The 24999-nt window shown below is 36.4% G+C and overlaps 1 protein-coding gene across 1 annotated transcript in view; it reads right to left on the reverse strand.

Annotated features, from left to right (window-relative positions):
* Positions 1-12980: 12980 nt before the first annotated feature.
* Positions 12981-24999, reverse strand: part of LOC137028343 (reticulon-4 receptor-like 1) — a 159601-nt gene continuing 147582 nt past the window's right edge. The window contains exons 2-4 of the mRNA XM_067397104.1: positions 21328-21779; positions 15657-16145; positions 12981-15581 (exon numbers count right to left, since the gene is read on the reverse strand). Of these exons, the coding sequence (XP_067253205.1) occupies positions 15261-15581; positions 15657-16145; positions 21328-21779 (1262 nt within the window). The 3' untranslated portion in view covers positions 12981-15260. The remainder of the gene's footprint in view (positions 15582-15656; positions 16146-21327; positions 21780-24999) is intronic.

The raw sequence follows: 24999 nt of genomic DNA on the forward strand, positions 1-24999 counted from the left end.
TATTAATCTTTGTTAATTTCAATATTTACTAATACATTATTAAAATCTTGTGAACATTAGTCAATAAACAATGAACAACTGTATTTTCAATAACTAACGTTAACGAAGTTTAGTAAATACAGTAACAAATCTATTGGTCATGGTTATGTTAGTTAATACATTAACTAATGTTTAACTAATGAACCTTATTGTAAAGTGTTACCAAGATCATTTAAAGTCATTATTGTGTAAAGCATCAAATATAAACGTATCTTAAGAAATAAATATTTTATTTGATTCAGCATAGAATTTATTACACATACAATTTTGGACCATGCGGGTGAGTAAATGACTGAATTTTCATTTGTGGAAGAACTATATCTTTAAAGGTGCCCTAGAATTAAAAATTGAATTTATATTGGCATAGTTGAATAACAAGAGTTCAGTACATGGAAATTACATACAGTGAGTCTTAAACTCCATTGTTTCCTCCTTCTTATATAAATCTCATTTGTTTAAAAGACCTCTGAAGAACAGGCGAATCTCAACATAACACCGACTGTTACGTAAAAGTCGGGATCATTAATATGTACGCCCCCAATATTTGCATATGCCAGCCCATGTTCAAAGCATTAGACAAGGGCAGGACATCTGGATGTGCACAGCTGAATCATCAGACTAGGTAAGCAAGCAAGAACAATAGTGAAAAATGGCAGATGGAGCAATAATAACTGGCATGATCCATGATTACATGATATTTTTAGTGATATTTGTAAACTGTCTTTCTAAATGTTTCGTTAGCATGTTGCTAATGTACTGTTAAATGTGATTAAAGTTACCATTGTTTCTTACTGTATTCATGGAGACAAGAGCCGTCGTTATTTTCATTATTAAACACTTGCAGTATGTATAATTCATAAACACAACTTCATTCTTTATAAATCTCTCCAACAGTGTAGCATTAGTCGTTAGCCACGGATCACAGCCTCAAATTCATTCAGAATCAAATGTAAATATCCAAATAAATACAATACTCACATAATCCGATGCATGCATGTCGCGTGCATGACGAACACTTTGTAAAGATCCATTTTGGGGTTTGTTTAGGCAAGCGCGAGCTCTGTGGGCAGGGAGTGAGAGCATTTAAAGCGGCCGCAACATGAATCGGCACATTTCTAATTATGCCCCAAAATAGGCAGTTAAAAAAATGAATTTAAAAAAATCTATGGGGTATTTTTAGCTGAAACTTCACAGACACATTCAGGGGACACCTTAGACTTATATTACATCTTGTAAAAAAAAAAAACGTTCGATGGCACCTTTAATGTTTGTTTGTTTAATAATATTTTGTAATGTAGTTTTGTTTCATGTTCTTGTTTCATGTCTTTTATTTTGATTTTTTGATTCTTGTCAATGTGTCATGTCAATGTGTCATGTGCTGATTGGTTGTTTATGGTCATGTGGTTTCTCTGTTCTGTTCTGTCATTGGTTCCCTTGTTCCTTGTGTCAATTGCCCATTGGTTGTCTTAGTCATGTGTTCACTAAGTTCATGTATTTAAAGCCATTGTTTTCCATGTTACTTTGTCATGTATTGGATTTATGTAACCCTGCTGTTGCTGAGTGTTTTTGTCAAGTCTGCTCATTGTCAAGTGTGCTCATCATCAAGTCTGCTTATGTTCAAGTCAAGTGGTTGCTTTGTTTGTTCGTCACTTTATTTCAATAAACTGCACATGGGTTCATCAACTCGCCTTCAGTTGGACTGATCATTACTTATGGAAATTATACTCTATAAAAGAAACTAAAACTGCCAGTAGGTGGCGGTAATTGTCTCAATCATTCATTCGTTCGTTCAAACGGCTGATTCATTCAGGAGTGAAGTAGGCCTATCATTAGTTCACCTGATTGATTCCAAAAGTGGATTCAGAAATGAAACAATGCGTGTTGCTCGGAGTCGAACAATTCTGCTTTGTCTTTATATTTTCATTTGTGAAAATTGAGCAAAACAGACAATATTGTCTAAAATATCGCAATATTAACTTATGAATTATGAATTTAATGATTATTGAACTGTTGAATAAAATCAGTATCGCGTTTGCATTCATGCTATTCTGGACAGAAAAGCAGCACTCATGTGGTATTGAGAAAGAGTCAGTGATTTCAACTTCAGTGAAAGCATATTAATGGCAATTAATATGCCATTAGATGGTAGCAAAGACTGTATTCATGAGTGAGTGAGCGAGTCTGAATACTGAAATGGGCTGTAACAAGGAAACAAGGACGTTGTTTTTACTTTAAACATCTTACAAGACGCAACAGACAAATGCGTTGACTAGCGCTGTCATGGAAAATCCTCTTAAAAAAGGATAAAGACAAAGATATCGCTTTACTCAGTAGACATTCAAACTGATTTTGTGATTATGAATATAAGATTGACATGAAGACTATCAGCTAGATGCAGGTTATGCATTCGCTTGGTCTCATCATACTTTGCTCTACATATTTCAATGAAGCGACTCAACATTCCTTTGTTACTAGTTCTAAAGTGACGTTTTAGAATTCGAAACGGAGGCTTGGGCTCAACTGTTAAACTGTCAACTTGAGATTTGAATCTGTGGCGGAAGGAAGAAGTTCCTCAAAAAAGAGGGTTTTTAAAGACAATCCGTTGTTTTTTATTATTTATTCACACAGTTGTGCTGTCAAACTGTTGTATAAACGCAATATCACACTCGTAGCCATGCGATATGGCTCTATATCAGCATGACTGTGACCTATGGCACGTGCTGATATAGAGCCATATTGCATAGCTACTTGTGTGATATTGCTTGTACATCAAATGGGACAACAGGTGGCCTCTGCTATAACAGTCTGAAATTAGTATATGAACTTATAGGTCATAATTTATAGGTCATATGGACTAATTTTATGACACTTTTTTCAAAGACTACATTAAAATATTAGCTCTGCTCAGTCGCTACAGAGAATTAGCTGCAATATACAGTCACAGACACTGGTACATTTACAGAAATTATTAATGTGCACACTCACTGTAAATCTAAACTGAATGAAGCCAAATTCTGTGTTCCACAGAAGAAATAACATGATATAGAGATGGAACGACTTGAGGGTGAGTAAATGATGACAGAATTCTCAACTTAATTTTGCAGAACACAGCTGTTAAATCAAACCGAGGCAGTTTTTGTCTTTCTGCCAGTTAAAAAGTAGGTGGATCAACAGTGCTTTGAGCCGCCTGCTTTGGGCTACATCAGATCTTGGTCTAGATTCAAAACGCAAAACAATCTGCTAACCACTGAGCCTTTGGGCAGGTTTTGACACAGAGAGAGAGGTTCCAGGAAGCTCCGGAACAGATGGAATATTGCTGATTACTCGTCTAATTCTGATATTCATATCGCCACGGAAAACTTTTCCGAATCTTTGAGCAGGGCCTTAATCAGTATGGTAATACCGCTCCCGGTGATATATGAATAGTAATGAGAATGCTGATATGGGCCATTCTTCATCCTTTCTGCTAACAAATGAATGTGGCCAGCTGGGTGACTTATGCAAATACTGTAGATGTACTTTAGAACAGCTCAGGTTGTCTCACATCTGTCTGGACTTATGAGGATTTACTCACTAAACAGTGAGTTTATGAACTGATGAGCTTGAAGGGAACCTGGATTATTAGTTAATTTAAACACCCAATCTCTGCATTTTGCAACATTTAAAATATGATGCATGTTAATAAGCAACCTTCATTTAATTACCACAATCCTCATAAGACAACAGAAAAATGATTGTGACGTAATGTTTTAATGTGACGTAAGCAGTTATCCATGGAGAGTTTCTGTTTTTGCTGCGAGGGAAACATTTGTGAGGATTATATTTATGCTTTTCTGCCAATTTAAAGAATATTATTGCTCTATTAACTAGAAAGGCTATGATAATCACATATCTATAAATATAAATGAAATGAGCACACCGATTTGATGATATCCTGGGCTTTCAGTTGTTATCTGTAAACCCTTATGGGTGTGTTGGTGCAAAATTAGTCCATCCAAACAAATCTATTTTAGTCTCAGAGAAACATCTCTGAAAATTAATGAGAACTGAGTGAGATGCAGGGAGCAATGAAGTGTGAATATAAAAGATGCGTACATTTTTAGACTGAACAGGCATGGGTTTAATTCTCAGCTTTTGAATTTCTGTTCGGGTTACAGTCATTCATTGGGCATGTTATTGTAGGCCTGCGGTCCTTGTCGGTGCAAAAAACACCATTTTTATAATCCATGATCTGTTCCATGATCTGAGCTGTTCAGTCCTCATGTCAGTTTGTTCTGCAACTTGGAGACACTTTCTTGTTGGTGCGCAACAAATTAATTAAACACAGTCATCTTCGTTGTTATAACATCGTACAGGGATGCTTTTCCCGTACGGCGTTTGGATGTAAACACGGAAGCCTGCACTGCATTCACTACATCAACTGCGTAGGAGACTGACATAGGAGAGAAGAAATTGATGAACATAATCATTATTTTTGTTTGGTTTTGCGCACAAAAATGTATTATTGTCGCTTTATAAAATTAAGGTTGACTGCAGTCATGTGGACTATTTTAAGGATAATTTCTTTAGTAACTTTCTGGGCCTTGACAGTGGTTGTTAATTTGCTGTCTACAGAGCAGTCAGAGAGCTCTCGGATTTCATCAGAAATATCTTAATTTGTGTTCTGAAGATGAACGAAGGTCTTACAGGTTTGGAACGACTTGAGGGTGAGTAATTAATGACAGAATTTTCATTTTTGGGTAAACTAACCCTTTAAGCCCACATGCCATGCAAACAAGAAACTATGTTTCTAACCACAGGTCGAGAGCTGTCGTTCCAACCACAAAACTTTGCGATGCTGTTGGTGAATGTTCGTTGGAACTATGGTTTTGGGAAACACCGACTCGTTGAACTATGCTGGGGTGCGTTTCCCAAAGCCAACTATGGTCGCAAGTTCCCTCATTGCCAATAGAGTTAAATGGAACTTGCAACCATTGGCTAACTATGCTTTTGGGAAGCGCACTCCAGATCAAATAGTCATCTTATTGTTGAAAAGAACTATTAGATTACAATTAACACTTTACAATAAGGTGTTATTTGTTAATGCATTAGTATAGCTAACATAAAATAATAATGATTAATGTATTTTTATAGCATTTATTAATGTGTTAGTGCATTAAGTAATGTCAACAGATACCACTTTGGATTTTAAAACTGTATTAGTTATGTTGAATTTAACATGAAATATATAGTTCTGTCATGAAACTCTAGATGGTGCAGGCTGATGGGTCTTAACGCAAGCTGATCATAATTACAGCGTTAACTACTGGCACAAGCTGATTGGTCCATGTCACATCTGCAGCCAATGAGCTTGTTGCTCACACATTTAAACAGCTGGTTACAATACATGCACTATAGCCAGGGGTGCACATTACTAGTGCGATGCACATGCGTGGTAAAAATAAATGATGCGTACCAGAAAACGTGGAGGGAAGCGCTTTTGAGTACCTGCATTTTTGGGGACAGGGACACGCTTACTTACAGGAGTAGGATTTTTCTCCATCTCTGGTATGATAGCAATCATGATGATAAGTGTGTTTATTAATTATTAGTGGTGCAACGGATCGTAGTTGATCCGTGATCCGGGTTAGGGTTAGGCCCCACGGTTCGGCATACATGTGAAAGTTTATCACTTGGACATGTTTTGTCTTGCCAATTTACACATTCAAACGATTTTAAACACGGAAGAAGAGTCAAAAATGCAGAGAGAGAGAGGCTTTCATACAGCGCTCGAACACATAATTAATTCCTTCTTCGCATTTACTTGCGCATGAACGGACACATACACACAAAATTATGTCAAAATACCCATCTCGGCAAGTATTCTCTTGGTTATGTCATAAGTGAATGGTTGAGAAAGAAACTGGGCTGCGTTTCCCAAAAGCACCGTAAGCTTAAGTTGATCGTAGCTCCATTGAAACCAATGGAGCTACGATCAACTTAGGCTTACGATGCTTTTGGGAAACACTACCCTGGATGTGTGTCAGTATATCCGTGCATTCGGTCTTAAAGTGACAGCAGCCTAATATTCCTGCTGTTGTTTGTGTTTTTTAGATCATCCTCTTCATCGTCTACCATGTTCGAGAGCAAAGAAGATAGCGAGGAGAGCAGTCAGGAGGAAAGTGATGATGACAACTTGTGTTCTGTGTAAAGTGTGAGTACCAAGAAACATCTGTAGGTGCTGCCTTGAGATTGAGAACCAGACCAAAAAAGTTATGTGCACCCCTGACTATAGCAGTTTGCAGCATGCTTCAGAGTTCCTCTAAAACCTTCCACCTTCCCCAGCTCCACCTGTATAGATCTGCTATGGGTTATTGATATATGCTATTTGTGCAGCAGCACTGTCTTACGTGCAGCAGCGTATCTTCCGAGATTTGTCATGATAGAACTTAGATTATTAAATGCTGTAGAAGGATTGTTCATTATCAGTTCACATTAACTAATGCCTTGTTAACTAATGAGATCTTATTGTAAATAATTATTTGTTTCACTCACAGGAAGCAGAATTGCAATTTGGTTTGAATGCAAGGAAGTAGAATTAAAATCAACTGCAATTTGAAGAAATTCACTGTAATGTTTAATTTGAGTGTTGACTTGACAAAGCATTGTTTGAAATTTTTCAAAAAAAAAAAAAAGTGAAAACCTTTCAGTTTTAGTAATTCTCTCAGTCTGGGAGGCGAGCATATGATGAACCGTGTCTGAAGCTCTGCGTCAGTGATTGCATCGAACTCCTCTTCACCACAATTGTCTTATAAAGACTCTAGCTGAGATTTGGGCTCTCATTTTGACTTTGTTCTTTTGTTCATCTCTCTCTCTCTCTCTCTCTCTCAGAGTTAAGTGTTGCTTTGACTTGACAGCACAGTGGATTTAGAAGTACTTAGAGAGGATCACATCGAAACTTCTGGAGTCACTTGTTCAAAATCTGGAGTCATTGAGCTCATGTCAGTGAAAGGAGTGCTGGGAATTCTGTAAGAGCTCCTCACTGAGGCTTTTTAGATGACACTTTAGAGCATGGCTGTGCTCTCATAAACATGAAAGGACTATACTGTGCTCTTCCAGTGAGAAACGTATTTAGATCAGTGACACTAAACCAGGGTTTTTCAAAGTGGGGGGCGTCAAAGAGCATGTCAGAGAAGGCACAGAGTTTAAAAAAATAATAATAATTAAGATTTTTAATCAATACAATACTTTAAAAAGTGAAAAAAAGCAGGTTTTTGGACAAGAAACGTTATGTTTCCACCCCTCAGTTTTTGATCAGATCATTTTAAACCGTAAACTCCTGGAAAGTTTTCAGTTCAAGCAAATGCATTCAAACAGTCAGTCCAAAACAGCCCTAATGCAGAGAAAACCGACCGATTTCATCAGAGAGAGAATAGTGTATTTGGTACACAAAGCACGATCTCTCTTCTATTCTGTGATTGTTTTGGAGGTGCCATTGTGTACGTTGTGTCAAAAGGGAGGCCCACTGTCTTTTGACTTTGAAAACCCCTGCAATACATCATTTAACTAAGAAACACCCACAGGACAATTTAATTACTTAGAGTTTGTCTTTTATAGGGACTCTATAAAGCAAGGCATTCCATTTGGTGGCCAACTAGGAAATGGCGATAGCAGGCTTTCTTTCTTTCTTTCTTTCTTTCTTTCTTTCTTTCTTTCTTTCTTTCTTTCTTTCTTTCTTTCTTTCTTTCTTTCTTTCTTTCTTTCATTCCATCTTTCTTTCTTTTCTTTCCTTTCAATTCCTTTTATTTATTTTTTGGATCAGTGTTTGTCAGTTAACTAAAATAATTTGTGTGCTGTTAAAGCAGAGTTAAATGGCAACTACACTTTTTAACTTTATCAGATTACAAACTTATTTACTCATAATAAAATAATAATAATAATAATAATATGAAATAATGTAAAATAATTCATTTTTAATTATTGTTTTTTAGCTTTTTCTAAACTTTATTTTTTATTTGCTTGTTATTATTTACTTATAATAATAATAATAATACTTCATAATATATTGTGTATCATGGCAAAAAAATGATTTGGAGCAGAATGAAATGGCAATAATGTTAAATTCAGTACATTTTAACTTTATTATTATTTAATAATAATAATAATAATAATAATAATAATAATAATAATGAGAAGAAGAAGAATTTTATTTTTAATGTTTTTATTCTTTTTCTGTAAACCTTTTCAGCAGTCCCTTAAGGGATTTTGGAAGAATTTGATGAGTGATTTTTAGTTCTTATTGAATTTGCTGACTTTTTTTGAGCACTTTTTTAAATTTATTCTCACTGCTAGGAGAATTAAGCGATATTTAAAAAAAAAAAAAAAAAAAAAAATTACTTTGTGATATTTCTTTCCTATGGGAAAGTCTTGTAAAAACAGTACGCTCAAAGTGTCTCTCAAAACAGCTGGTGTTTTGCCGTAATGCATTGTGATAATTGGGAATAGCTACCTTAGGCTTGTAACCAGATGGTTTCTGGTTTGATTCCCACTAAGAGTGAGCCATGATCCACCACCATTATCCAAAGCATTTGATCCCAGATGAATGACACTCTTCAACATTATGAAGAAGTCATTTAATTTGATGCATCATACTTTGCCTGTGTGCACTGCCATCCCCTACCTGTAGGAGGTGCTGCTATCTCACCCATACCATCACCTCTTTTCTGTTTTTCATTTTTCCGTTTTTTCTCTTTTCCTCTTGTCAGGCCCTGTCATGCTGCCAGGTGTCCTTGGACTCAGAAGGAAACTATTGAATTAGTAAATAACCAGGATAAAAGGATTATAGAAAGTAAGAGCTTTAGGAGAACAGGCGACATTAGATTTATGATTGATCTGGGAGGCAGGGACTGACGGAGGAGGGGGGACGGAGGGCAAGAGGGATTCAGAAGGTAGACCGAAGAAACAAGAGAGCCCTTTCATTTTTCTTCACCTAGCTATTTTTTCATCCCCCACCTGCCTCCTTTCCTTCTCAGACTCATTTTTTCAAGTGTCATCACCGCTTACGCTCCAGGACTCCATGAGGGACACTTCTTCACTTCGTTGTCCTCTTGTGATTTAATATTCTGGTTTAATATGCTTGTATATAATGAAACACTCATTGTGTTGCCTTAACGAGAAGCTAGCGAATAAGGAATGCAAATCTGTGAAGACAAAGAGCCTTTTAATGTTAATTAAAGTTAAAGTTAAAGTGTATGATTTCCAGGTCATTAGCTTCACTTAATGGAATTGCTGCCTATATAATGACTGTTGTCAAAGTTTCATGAACTCTTTCCCTGATCTGCTATTGGTCAGACAATCAGATAGCCCCACCCCCAAACTCATGCCATTTGTTGAGTCAGTGTTGCTTTTTTTTTTTCTTGATGCTCAAACAAACAATGCAGTGTTTTGATAGCGTGGAGACATAGTGTTTATACTTTTCAGGGGAATCTACCCTTGATGTTGACACTGTTTACTGCAGTTTTGTTTTCAGGGTGGCAAGGGTTGGTTCAACTTGTGATGTGAAGGCAATTAATAATTGAATCACTTAATAAATTCTTTATATGTAAAGAATTGTATATTTGAATTTTAAATTAGAAATGAAGATGATCAGTGTTCAGAATGAAATGCTATATTTTTTTTAAGAAATTAATAGTTTTATTAAGCATTAAATTGATCAAAAGTCACAGTAAAGACATTTATAACATTATAAAGATTTTTGTTTCAAATAAACTGTTCTTTTGAACTTTCTATTCATCAAAGAATCCTGAAAAAAAAAAAATAATAAATCAGTTTCCACAAAAATACTAAGGAGCAAAACTGTTAGAAAGGTTTCTCCAAATCAGAATATTAGAATGATTTCTGAAGAATCATGTGACACTGAAGACCAGAGCAATAGACCTTGGTCAGGTAAGACGCCATATTGAATTTAACGCAGATGAAAACAAGGCTGTGAGGGATAGACTCCGTCTTTACAATGGCACACATGGTAGAAATGTCCTAGATCATGTATTTTCACAACTCACAACTTTCAAACTGTTTTATGGATTTTTTTTTTTTTTTTTTTTTTTTTTTTTATACTGAAAGTTTTTCTTTTTTCAGAAAGACGTTTAGTCAGCTGCAGAATCGGATTGTTGAGCTGCTGTCAGTAACGTTTTTTGGTTAAAAATGATTCGAAATCAATTATTGAGCAAGTAGCTACATAACCAGCAGTGTTCAAAACTATCTCCGTACCTATCTCCTAATCACAACTATAAGCTTGTAATAATGTTTTATAATTCAGGTGGTACTGGTTGGTTTTCGCGGGAAATTCAAGCATGCCGCCGTTTGTCTTTGCGTCATTCCGTCATGTCTGTTTACATAAAGAATATCATATGTGAGGCGAATCATGTATAGCCTTTTCTCACAGCAGATGTAATAATTAAATTTATCATTTGAATGGCGAACAGCAAGGTATGACAAATTAACGTTAGAGATTAGACTGTACAGAAATTAAAATCTAATTGTAACACTAATACATACTAAATAGCTACACATAGTCACACAGTGCTGATGTTGTTAACATTAAGAATTTGAAGTATAACAATAATTATAATTTGCACGTTTTGATGTGATATGAGCTAAGCAATCATTAGATTTAATCATCATCGATAGCGCAATTTTTTTTCCTCAGTTGGTCAGAACAAAAGTGGCATACATGTTATACTTGTTCAGATTATGTTTTCCAGTGAAAATTCTTACTTTGGTCATAATTCAAGACTACAGTCTGTGATTCCGAAGTAATATCCACACTGGTGCGGTGACTGAAAGCAAACATTAGATTCATCCGCGCTGAGGAGCCGTGCCGAAGCAAAACCCACGTAAAGATGATTTATCCGCAAATAACTGCAATTGCGGGTTGCAAACAGAGATGGCGACAAAGAGGCAAAACTTACGGATGGCAACAACATTACAATCTATTGATCCCTCATAGCCTCGTTCTCATTCTTATCAAAAAAATAAATATGGAGCTACCCTGATTGTCTGAGGCTGCTGAAAATCCACAATATTTCTCTAAATTACTGTTTTACTGTATTTTGATCAAATAAATGTGTACTAGATAATGTGCACAGCATGCAAAGAATATTTGGACAACCTACTATATTTGCTAAAATGATAGTATAACATAATACACAGAATGTGGTGTATCACACAATGCAGTGCAGTCAATTTGACCTTCCATTTTGTTTTAAATTATTACTCATTTTATTATTTATAAAATTTGATTTATTGTTTTTTTTTTTTTTTTTTTTTTTTTTTGGAATACTGCAACAGCAATTAATTATTGTACAGTTGGTTTATCCTGGAATAATGCCTATGGTTTTGCAAACTAGTTTTAAAATAGTAGGCAGTATACAGTATACATTACATTCTGCATATTATGTTCTGTATATACTGCAGTATGCAGTAGCAAGTAGTATGCTAGTATTATATTTTGAACATAGCCACTGCCTACAATTTTTCCATTTACTTACTATTTTTATTTTTAATAGCATGTAAAACAGTATGCAGCATTGAAAAGTTTCATTGTTGTCACATGACCATATTATATTGCATCTTTCATGCAAGGAGTGGTGTTCAGTTATAAATAAAACTGTTGTTTTGCCTTTTTAATTCAATTTTGAGTAAAAAAATATCTTAATAACAAAATCATTGATTAAAAAAAGAAAAGAGATTACATTGCTTCCGTGTCAAGGAAGGTCAAGTTGAACGTATTGCATTGTGGGACACAGTATTCTCACAGTGTGCTCTCATTGAATATTGCATAATCTGGAAAATGTAGAAGGTCATCCAGATATTCCAAGCATACAGAAACTTTGCTAACTGTGCAGTGTGTATATACTGCAGAGATACAAGCATGGATTGCTGTTCCAGTCAATACTGTTTTCGGACTTTCAGATGTCTCTTTTTCTCATCAAAATATTTGAAGTTTCACTAATATTTAACATGAGAATGAGCATAACAGAGAGAGAAGGTCAGTTGTATGTGCTTTGAAAAGAGATTGAGACTGTATTAAAGGCTCTAGACTGCTGATATTTCATGTAGTTTAGGGCCGGTCTGTACTGTAATCTTGCATAAAAGTCCTTCCTTTTGAAAATGATAAAAACTCCATTTTATCCCAACTCATGGATCATCTATTTTTCCTCTCACTCATCCTGTCCTTCCGTGTCAGCCATTTTCTGTCCTGAGACAGTGTCACGTTGTTCTATAATGTTTTTGTGATATATAGTATCTTTTTATATATAGTATACTATATATGTGATATTTTTCTTTTTCTGTTTTGTGTGTGAGAGAGTAACAGAATGCAGTGGAAGTGTTTTAGCGATAGGCCCCAACCATAGGGGGCGCTATAGCAGGTGCTAGCATAAACTCATAATTTTCCAAAGTAAGTTTTCTGTTTCAGATCCAGTACTGTCATAGCGTAGCAACAGTTTGAATAGGCTTTACTATCTGTCTCTGTAACAGAATTCCCCCTCAGGTTTCAATAAAATATGTCTGTCTATTGAAAGATGTCCTGAAGTCCCTGAAGAAATTATGCTTGAAATCTATATCTGTTCAATTATGTCCACTGCGTGTGTGAGAGTACGTAAAATATATGCAATTTAGAAAGCACTATATCTTGTCTGCCTTTTATATTCAGAATTTAAAAATCAACCAATTGATTTAATGTGAATTATTATTCTGCAGTAGCATCATTTGGTCCAGAAATGAAAGCTTTCTTGTGTGATCATTTCCCAGGTTAAACATCACCTGATTTATAACAGAATCCAAACAGAGGCATCCAAAACCATCAGCTGTGAGACCACATTTCTCTTTAATGTTCTTTAGAAACAGCTTTTTGAGTCTGGTGGTGTTTCATAACAGACAGAAAGTTTGAGTCATGGAAAAGGGAGGAAGAATTATGAAGGACAGACTGAGGACGGGACGGGAAAGGTGTTAACATGGTGCACTTGTATGTTTAAAATTGCAGTTTGACGACAATGTACAAAGAAAAAATACATGAATACAAAATAACTTCATCCTTCCCCTGACAATGTTATACACACAGTCTTTTGTTACTAAGTGACATATTCTCAAACAAATAAATGTTCACAATGGACATGTCATAATATTCTCAGTTCACTTTTGTATAAAGGTAGAGTCTTTAATGGGAGACAAGTTCGAGGTTGGGAAAGTGCTATTACCTCACCTGTCCAGAAGGGGCTATCTAACTTTTCATTGGCAATTTATCTCTCAGAATTAGGATGCCAATTCAAACATGTGTTCAATGGCTTAACAGCAGCAGAGGTCAGAGATGGTGAGTGACAGACATGTTTTTCTATGGCTTGCAAGGATAAATCTGGATTGCAAGGATTATTACCTCAGAATTTGCGTTGGCTTTCTATATGAGGCTGTTCAGTGTGTACTCCTAAAACCTGGATGGGAATTGACATTTTTGGGTTATGGTTTCCCTCTGGAGTTTCTAATGGGTTTTCAGAAGGTGGTTTGTGATTTATGAGTAAAATAAACCCTGTGGGTATACCATTATATTTGTCACATTTTATTTTTTATATATATATATATAATTAGTGTGTGTGTGTGTGCGTATATATGTATAAACATATACTTTGTTTGAAAAGGTTTATATACACTGTAAAAAAAGAAATGTTGGTTTAACTTAAAAAAAAAAAAGTAAGTTACCTGGTTGCCTTAAAATTTTGAGTTCATTGAAATTAAAAATGTGAGTTAATACAATGAAGGTGATTGGTTTAATCAACAGAAACTCAAAATATTATGTTATCTGAACCACATCAATTAAGTTGATTTGACCAAAGAAAAAAATGTTAAAATCATTAAAATAATTATTTACAGTGATAGATGGTAGCACAGCGTCTGCTCTTTTCCTTATTAGTGCTGTTTACATAGTATATCATCAAGAGGTCTAAATGTTTGATTTGTAAATCAAAAACTGCTATTCCAGAAACCCCTAGGAACTTCCTGAGGGAACCTATGGCGAATTAGTCTTCCAGGTAAGCCCCAACGTCATAAATCTGCACAGCTCTATTTCCACCATTTCATTTTCCCAAACTGTGTCATATGCAGATATTAATGTAGTGTTGTTGTTTTCTTTCTAGTTTAGCACATTATTGCAGCTGAGTAAGAGATAACACATAATGCTTTTTGCATGAGCTCCACTTGACCTTTCCATGTCTTAACTTTTTCCTTCCAGTTTTTATGCAAAATACTATCTTAAGGGTACAATCAACGAATAACAACACACACAAACCCAGAGCCATCCCATAATCCTTCATAAACTCTACTTTTTCCTCTCACTGACCTTGAAGAACGCCAGCATAGCAGCTTCAGAACAGTAGAATGTGAGTGCTAATTCACATTGCGACAACAAACAACAATTTTTGTTTTTTTTGGGGATTAGCGTGCTAACACTGTTAGCATTTGTTGGGCCTTTGTGAATGAACTGTGCGAATATTGCACATGCAACCATTTTTCTTATATATATATATATATATATAAATATATTAAAAACAACCTCATAAGTAACACAATCCCTCTCCTGTGTGCTTAGCTTTAATTTTTATCTTGTCAGGTGCTAAAGGTGTTAACAACCCTCCCACAGAAACCGCTGAGATTCTAATGCATTAGCGCAGCAGTTCCATGTGCATTTGTGTAAGTAGTCTGTTTATGTATTTCTCTCACACTTTCCCCCCCTCTGGGCTGCAGCCAGTGTTCAGGTCGAAGGTCAGGACAAGGATTCGGAGGTTTTAATGGTGGTAACCTTGACCACAAAGAGCTGCTAATTATTCTGTAGAGTTGTGATGTACAACCGAATGTAGTTAACAAATGTACTTTTTTATTTTTTTTTTGCTGAGTATGCCCTGATCTATCAGCAGCAACAAGAAATGGTGTAAAAATGGTGATGATCGAGGAGTAGTCCATTTAGTGTCCCGTCTCTTGCCCACAAACCCCAGAGTGTCTTCGCATCTCCGGTTTAATTCCAGGCCCGTAACTTTGCACAAGTCCTCTGTCCCTCAAAAGGGGCTCGCCAACGTACACATGTACACATGAACACACACACACACACATTCGCACACAGAAGTGTAGGAGCCAGAGTAGACAGAGGGCTGAGTTTTTTTCCGGTAAAACCATTTGTAGAGGCTTCCACAGGCTCAGCGGAAAATAAGGGCAGTGAGACACACCAATAAGTAAAGAGGGATGATGAAACAAGGTGCCAAGAGGGACACCGCCCTGCTGTTCGAGCTTAGCACACCACTAGGGGGCCCCACCGAAGTCTGTGGGTTGCACTTGTTCTTTCGTCTCGGTTTTGACCGGTCATATTTGTCTTCCGATTCCTTGTTGGCTAACTCCTTTTGGTTATACACCTCGTTCTGACCGTTGCCCTTGCGGCTGCGATGCCTCGTGCAGTTCCTGTTGCGTCCCGACTTGGGCGGTCGAGGGAGTGGCGACGGGGAGGTGGGGTAGTATTGATCCTGATGTGGCAGGTGAGGTTGATGATGACGATTATGTGATCGGTGATGATGATCTTTCTTCAGCGACACCCCCACGTCCCCCTGGCTGCTGGATTTGCTCTGGTGGAGCGACTCCGAGCCCGTACAGGAAGGTAGCTCTTCTTTTGTCAGCCGTTTCAGATCCTTTCCCACCAGCTCCGGTGGAGCCAAGCATATTAACGAGGAGGTGGAGCCACGGAAGCGCCGCAGCCAATCCCAGAGCGGCACGGCTTTGCAGTCGCACTCCCAAGGGTTGTCATTGAGACGGAGATACTCCAGCGCCGGAAGCTGAACCAAGCTCTCGGCTGGCAGCTCAGGTAAGGAGTTGTTGAACAGGTAAAGCGTCGTCAGGCGCCGCAGGTCGTGGAAAGCCTGTTTGTGAACCCACTGGAGCCGGTTTTGATGCAACAGCAAGCGATCGAGGGCCCCTAGGCCACGGAAAGTGTTCTGGTGGAGGCTCCACAGCCGATTTCCATGCAGAAATAGATGGCTGAGATTCAGCAGATCAATGAACATGTCATCCTCAAGAAACTCCAGCTGGTTGTTCTGCAGAATGCCAGATAAACACCAACAGTCAGTAGCAGTAGCAAAAAAAACAAGTCACAGATATGAATATACAAAGCAACAGTGTTATTTCTGTTTTTGTCTTTTGATGAAATGTCCTGTTCAATTTAGTCAATCTTTCATCTTGTCTTTAGCCTGTTTACAAAAACAGCTCAAATTATAATTGGATTGTTTAAATGAGAAAACACTTAGTGCATTGTTAATATCTCACAGCATTATTAGTTTCTCATCATATTTTAACATTATAATTTCGTTTAAAATGGGTCAATTATCATATTTATTGTCTTTTTTGTTATTGTCTGTGAAATGTAAAAAAAAAAAAAAAGTTTTTGTTGTTGATGAGATTAGATGATGTTGATAAGATTAAAACTGCAAAACATCTTGAGAAAAACACCAAATCAAATCATGCGAATGCTTCCTCTTCATAAAGGCAGTTCAAAGATGACTATTTATTAGATATATTAGATTTTCCCTTCTCATTTATATTTCTGTTATAAGAATCTTTCTGACAATCCAAAGTGCCTTCAATTCATTGTGTTCTCAGGACATAGTGTATTAAGGTTAAGTATATTTAAAGAGTATGTGTGAATTCCTTACCTTTGCATTTGTATTAATGATCTCAAGGGGTCAGCAAATTTAGACATGCATGATGGTACAATATTTTAATGGATTGACACACGAGCGATAAGAATGAAAGTGATGAATATTGTGAATTTATTTTATCTAATTGTTTATTCGCATATGTATGCCAAACAACCCCTCACAGTAATCCTTCCTCATCAGTATGCCTCTTTATCAACAGGTTTTGAACAATATGAGAAGTTAAACACTGTGAAATTGGGACGAAACAAGCGGAAAGCACTGTACGTTCAGGTGGAAGGTACTGTACCGTTTTATCTGCTTTTCTTGACACATTTTGCTTCCGGAGTAGATTTTTTTTCTATATTAATTAAAAATTAGGTCACATTTTTTTTACACCTCAGCCAGTTAAATAATAGATGTGAAATGCATTCTAAAATATATGTATGGCACTTTCAGGTCAAACATTTTGGATTATATCTTTATTATTTGATACTGTTTTTGTACTACGTAAACTTTTTTCAGATAGGTAGATTAACTGAAATACCCATAACATTATGCATATGAATATCCTTATGAAACCTCATGAAAGGTCAGAAACGCTCAACCTTAAACACAAATCAAATTCCAAGAGCTGTGTGTCTGTAATGTTCTTTGCCCCTGAAGAGTATGTTACCTTTTTGACATTTTCATTAGAACGAAATATTGTCTCTGGTCATCGTTTTAGTGCAGCACTTTTTGCTGCCAAGGCTGATATTGAACATTTTGACCAGATCTTATCTAGATTTATTTGGAAAGTCAGATGATTCCTAAGCAACAGTTCAAACCAGGAGCACTTCCAGTCTAAAAAAAAAAAAAAAAAAAAAAAAAGTATATCCATTCAAGAGGGCATTTTTACTTTCTTAAATACGGTATTGTATCCAGTCAGATTTCTTAAAGTGTCAGCACAAATGTGCCAAGCCAAGCGTCTTATAAATTCACACTCAATTTGGCTGAGGAGGACCTAAATATGATATATTTACACAGAATGTCAGACCTAGTGGAACAGACACATTAATATCACAGGAAACTCGGGAATCTTAAGTGGTAACTTTCAGTTCCATTGATTCTTGAGTGTTCTCTATAGACGAGTCATTCTATGACATGGTGCCATTTTCAGTTTTACATGGACATTTGTCTTATTTTAAATATTCTATAGGACAAATGTGTTTAAGTGTTAATAAATTGCTATGTGCCATCTTAGTCCACTTTAGATTAGGGAATGCATATTCAATATTAACTAGCTGCTTTGCATATTACTAGCATATTGGCTATTTATTAGTACCTATAAAGCACATATTAATGCCTTATTCTGCATGACCATATTCTACATCCCTTTAGGGATAGTTCACCCAAGAAGGAAAATCTACTCACCCTCAAGTTGTTCTAAACCTGTATGAATTTTTTTTTCTTCTGCTGAACAGAATAAAGAAATTCATACAGGTTTGGAACAAATTGAGGGTGAGTAAACGATGACAGAATTTAAATTTTTGGGTGAATTATCTGTTTAATCCTATCCCGTACCCAAACTAAACCACTACAACAGGGGTCATCAACTATATTTGTCCAAGGGCCAGAATTTTTCACTGCAGACACTGTAAGGGCCAGATACTCGTAATATAAAATAAAATTCGAATTGTATCCTAATATGTTATTATTTGATATACTAATTCTAATTCCAAATTTATGTTATTTTTTACATATTACCTGTACTGCAGCAAGCCACCAGGGGGCGATAGCGATATTTTAGGCTTCATATTTGTGAGGCTGTCAAGCTGTCCATCACTGTCACGCAAGGAAAATTTTGACATTTGTGAAAAAATGAGCACGTGAAACAATAAAAGATGTTCAATGAGAGAACGCGTTCATCGTCATTCTTGACTGAAGGCAGGCTATGGCATAATCTACTTTTCAGAAGGCTTTTTGTTTCGTTAGATTTAAAAATAAAAAACAGTTCTCATTCCCCCTTGAATAAGTCCGACGACACACTGGCTGCGTGAGCGTCTCAGCTGCGTGGCGTGTCCGTTTTTATTTCGGCTCCCATATTTAACAGGTTGGAGTTTGCACACTGAGACACGCGTCTCAGGCGCGCTCGAGCCACGCAGAAAACGCGTGCACGCTAGAAATAGAACCGACGCGTGTTCTTCCAGCCCTATGGTAGAGCGCAGAACACCGGAGTTTGTATGGACCGAAGTGCATGTCTGAGCTTGTGTTTTGTTGTTTTGACGTTGTGGAAAATAGAATAATAGAAACAACATGTATTAGCATTTTTACCCGTTATTATCAATTTAAATTAATCGCGTTTTTAATTTAACTTAATTTCGTTTTTCTTTATTTAAATTTCGTTTTTTCTTTATTTAAATAACGTTTTTTCTTTATTTAAATAACGTTTTTCTTTATTTAAATTTCGTTTTTTCTTTATTTAAATTTCGTTTTTTCTTTATTTAAATCTACCCTTACTTTGCCAATTTGTTAGAAAAATATTAGACTACCTTAAAGGAACACTCCACTTTTTTTGAAAATAGGCTCATTTTCCAACTCCCCTAGAGTTAAACAGTTGAGTTTTACCGTTTTTGAATCCATTCAGCCGATCTCCGGTTCTGGCGGTACCACTTTTAGCATAGCTTAGCATAGTTCATTGAATCTGATTAGACCGTTAGTATCGCGCTTAAAAATGACCAAAGAGTTTTGATATTTTTCCTATTTAAAACTTGACTCTTCTGTAGTTAAATCATGTACTAAGACCGACAGAAAATGAAAAGTTGCGATTTTCTAGGCTGATATGGCTAGGAACTATACTCTCATTCAGGCGTAATAATCAAGGAACTTTGCGCCCGTGAGCCCCTGCTTGCACAGGGAACGTGCCCTGCAACCATGGAGACGTATGTATGTACGTATGTTAGAGACGCTGCGTAATATCATTGCACTGCTGCAGCCATGATACGGCAGCAAAGTTCCTTGATTATTACGCCGGAATGAGAGTATAGTTCCTCGCGTCTCGCGTGTCCATCTATATTGCACCAAATGCGACACTGCACTCCCTTGTGAAGTCGATTGGATGAACGGTTCTCGAAATAATAAAAATGCAAACGGACATACAGACACAGATTCCTGCCTTTATTAGAGAGATAAATATGTTCAGCCCCTCTCTCCGAAGCTTCGAATAGTCGATGTTCATCAAAAAAATGGTATTCGGACCAGCCCTAAACTTTTTCCTCTTACAAGGCTATTCCTGAATTCAGTATTATTCTGGGGGCCGGATGGAAATCTCTGGTGGGCCAGATTTGGCCCGCGGGCCGCCAGTTTACGTTGCATGCACTACAACAACTATCTTACTGTCAAAATATAATTATCAGTGCTTCTCACACATAGACTTTACTTGGGCGGGCCGCCCACGTAAAATAACGGCGCCCAAGTATATGGAGACACATTTTTGCTTTTATTACTTTTATCCTCTTATACATTTATATCCGCGCAAGATAAGGAAACCATCCGCGATCAATTAACTAGTCGTTTCGTACTCGTTATGTCTGCGTCAGAATTGTTTACTCCCGCTAACGTTCCCACGGGCGCTGTTGTGCGTTCTACAAGCTCGCACAACAGCGCTTCAGACTGCTTCAAAGTGATTCTCAATCAATGAAAAGCGCAGATTTATGCCAAGCGATTGCTAATGAACTCAAGTTGATGAATTATTACAAAGTCTACTTCATGGCCTTTATATAAAATGTTTTAGACGATTGTAAGAATCTGAAGGATCAGCCTGCAATAGTACAGACATTTCAAAATAAGAGTCCCGGTGTATTTCGGGCTTGTTTATAATTAAAAGTCACACACTAAGTTTTTTTCTTTTGGGCATTATTGGTATTTTGGTTACACAATAAATTGTATTTAATTTCATTTTCATTTAATTCATAGTAAATTATTGTAGTCACATATATTATTCATTTTATAAATTTTACTAGTAAAATCTGTGTCCCATTCACTGAGAGAGACCCTATATGACAGCAAGGAGAACATAGGAAAAGGTGAACCATTTAAATGTTGTAATTTAGCATAATTTACAATGCATAATAATGCATAATATTAGTATGTAATTAAATGTAATATACTATGTAATTAAAATTTATTTCAATAAATAAAAATACTGTTAAAAATCGCAGATTATTTGTTTGTCACATGTAGTAGACTATTTTTGTGCCGTGGGTAATAGGAGGATTTTTCGCCCGGCTACCACCGCAAGTATATTTCAAACCTGTGGGAAGCAATTCCTTTTGAAATGTTACATGGCTTGATTTTAAGTGTCAGAATTTATAAAAATTTATATTAAAGTTTACATTGCAAGTATGGTGAGGAGAAACGGGTGTTGTCAAAAAAGGCATCCTCATGAAGAAAAATACTTGCACATAGTTAATGTTGGAATCAGCTATTCCAGCTAGTTATAGCTTTACATATCTACTGTGTAAGAGGGACATAAATGGCACCTGTTTTTAAAATGACCCAGATCTATTTTTACAAATGTTAGTAAGACATTGAGAGTGACACCTACCTGTAAATAGAGGTACTGCAGGTTGTGCAGCCCTTCAAATAAACCAGCAGGCAGAGTGATTAGGCCACAGTGGTAGAGGTGCAGAGCATGGAGTCGGGTCAGGCCCTGAAAAGTGTCCGAAGCCAAAGAGTGGAGGTGTTTGTTGTCCCCCAGATCGAGCTCCTCCAGGCGGGTGAAGCCCATGAATGTGGAAGGCTGGATGTATGAGATATTGTTGGAGTAGAGCCAAAGCATGACGGTGGTTGGGCTGAAATGGCCCTGCAGCAGTCGCTGGATCTTGTTGTTTTGCAGAAAGACGCGCTCGCTCTGGGCCGGGATTCCCTCTGGAACCACCAGGAAGTTGTGAGCCTGGCAACTCACCGTGCTGGGAGAGTCGTAGCAGATGCAGTGACGTGGACACGCCTGGGTCAACTCTAAACCACACAGCACCAGGAGAAACTCCAGACCACAGCCTACAGAAAGATAGAAAAAAAATCAGGTTAAAAACCTTGGAAAAGTATGAATTTCCAAACTAGTTTAGTGCAGATTAGTGTTGTTCTAGCTAATGGACCTTCAGCAAATACCAAGTCAAGTCAACTTTATTTATATAGTGCTTTATACAATACAGTTCATTTCAACTGTACACAATCCTTTATCACTGAAGCACATTTTGATGGATTGTGACAGTTTGAAATCTGTTAGAGCTCTTTTTTTTTCTGTTGACTTTTATGAAAAGATTTTTAATAAAGTATTAGTTTTAGAATATCTATCTAAGATCACATATAAAAACCTCATTTATTTTTTTTTCCCTTTAAAACAAAAAAAAAAAATCTCTTTCTCACCATGAATATAGCCGAGGTAGCTCGCATGATGTTAAATCATAAACAAAAAACATTTTGGCTGTATAGCAGCTCTAAAAAAAAAAAAAAAAGTGTCAAAAGTCAGTTCAGTGTTGATTCAGTTCCGTTGTAAGGATCAATTATTAAATTAGTACATCATATCTCTAAAGCCGTTCTGCAGTGGCAAGGAACCCAAACTCCATCAGGTGACAGAATGGAGAAGGAAAAAAAAAACCTCAGCTGGTTGACTTTGATAGCCAAGATAAAGACCTACATCCCAAAACACAACATATGCCTATTTTCAGTAAGGTTATCTTATAAAAATTATAAAAATTGTATCTTATAAAAATATACCTATTCATCCAATGGTTTCCCATGGAGAAATTCTACTACATATGATTATAATTTTATTTAATTGTCCAATTTAGAAGTAATTAGAGAAGTCAAGGTCCAGTATTAACTAACCAGACATGAGACAAATGTTAGTTTAAAAAAGAAGCTTTACATAATTAAATTTAAATAATATGATAGATCATCTGAAATTACAGGCTATTAATTCTATGTAGTATATTATGAATATCTGCAAATCATTCAGACTGGTTCAACTGATCTGAAAAGATCAGACTCAAAAGAATGACTTTTTTTTTTTTATTAATCAGACATTGCTACTTCTCTAGAATATTAAAGTAGGCCTATTTATCTATATATATAGTATATTATTATATAAAATATAATATATAGTGTATTAAAAATATAAAGCATACTTATTGCATAAAATAATAAATATAAACAATACCAGTCAAACTGTTATTTAAAAAAAAAAAATTATTTTCAGCTTTGTCATCACAGGAACGGTACGGTCAGGGTGGGTGTATGTGTGTTGCAGTATATTATATACACACTTATAGACATATATAAATATACATTATGTCAACCCCTGGTCCAACCTTACATGTGACTGGACCGTACACAGTAAATAGCAGGAGTACAAATGGAAAAATAATCAGAAAGAGCATGTGATATTTACAGTATATAGGTACAATTTCCACCTCTATCTATAGCCATCTCTGAATATATATCCGACCTGAACTTTAACAGCAGAAAATCAATGTTAAAGGTTTCAAAGGAATTAAATGCAGGCACACATGAGCATTTTTGGTGTGTGCATGCAACAGATCAGAACAAATACCTACCTGAAAGAAAAAACACGCTTGTCAGAGGGAGAAAGTGAGAGAGAGAAAAGGAAGGAATAAGAAGAATACACGATAAAGCCATGAGGATGAGGTTGCGATGAAGGGCATGTATAAGTGAACGTTAGTGGCTCAGCATTGATTCGCCTTTTTGATGTCGAATTGAAATGGGAATGAGAGAGAGAGAGAGGTTTCGAGGTGCACCGCAGTGGGAAGAGTTTTGAGGAAGAGATGGAATGTGTGAGTCATTTCGGATGCACAAGAACTAAAAGGATCAGTTCTCTAAGAGAGACAGAGAGAGATTGATATTGACAGAGACGGTAAACTCGTGCAGAGAGCTGAGTGATGTGGCATAACACAGGGTGTTCTGACACTGATATGAAACATTACTATTCTCTCACACATTCTCAGCAGCAGGAAGCGTGACAGGATAACCACATGTAGTGTTAAAAAGACCGTTCACCCAAAAATGAAAATTCTGTCATCATTATTTACTCATCCTTATGTTGTTCCAAATCGGTGACTTACGTTCTTCCGTGAAACACAAAAGGAGAAGTTTGGTAGAATTATTCTAGTCAATAAAATGAAGGAACACTGAGGCTTTCAAGCTTAAAAAACACCATAAAAACATCATAAAAATGGTTAATACTTTGCGCGCTATAATTCAGGTCTTCTGAAGCCAAGCAAAGTAATTGAATCTTAATCGTCCCCCCAGTGGGCCGTTAACCAGACTTAGAATGAGAACTCAAAAATCAGATCAGTGTGATTCATGAAACAAATCATTCAGACCAGTTCTGCAAAGTGGATTGATCCATTTATTACAAAGAATAAAAAGAATGATCCGTGACTGTTCTTTCATGAATGCGCCAAGGAGAACTTTTAAGTGATTTTAAGTGAATAATGACACAATTTTGTTTATTAGCAATTAATTTTACAACTTTTCCAAGTCTTCTGAAGACACATAATTCAGAAAGACCGCTTTTAGAATGCATTTATGGTGTTTTATTGTCCTTTTTATAGCTTGAAGGCCTCAGTCACCCTTTATTGTAACTGCATGGAAAGAGCGTCCATCTTAATTCTTCAGAAGTCATTCTTCTTTTTGTTTGAAGAAAGTCATACAACTCTGGAACGACACGAGGGTGAGTAAAATAGTTGAGGAGCGTTGTCGGGTTGTTATGTTCCAAATGCTTGTGTTTGTACATGCTTTGACATCCATGATTGTGTTTATTTAAGATTACACTGATCTCCTCGGTCTACACAAACTTGACAGATGACCTTTTCCAAGCAAGCTTTGTTTCAAATAGCACCCGAAGCCTAATACAGCGTGAAATCTCACACAGCCTCGGATGACGCGTGTAATCCTTCGCATTTAAATGTTTGCTTTTCTGTTTGACACCAGGCTTTTTCCATGACTTTTTCCTCTCTCGAATGTTCACTTTGCTTTATCTTTCCTACAGCAGTCCAACAACGTCAACAAAATTATACTCTTTGACCGATGAAATGAAGTGTATTCTTCTGAAAATGAATGCTGAATACACAGCTCTATTGCTGGCTGTATGAATTGAATTTGTCTGATAGGATTCTCTTTATTTGATTATGAAAATGGACTCAGGTCAAACCAGCGGGTATTACCATGCTGTATTGCACCTGAATAACTCTTCTAG

Source organism: Chanodichthys erythropterus, chromosome 10 (assembly GCF_024489055.1).
Source record: "Chanodichthys erythropterus isolate Z2021 chromosome 10, ASM2448905v1, whole genome shotgun sequence".
Classification (NCBI taxonomy): domain Eukaryota; kingdom Metazoa; phylum Chordata; class Actinopteri; order Cypriniformes; family Xenocyprididae; genus Chanodichthys; species Chanodichthys erythropterus.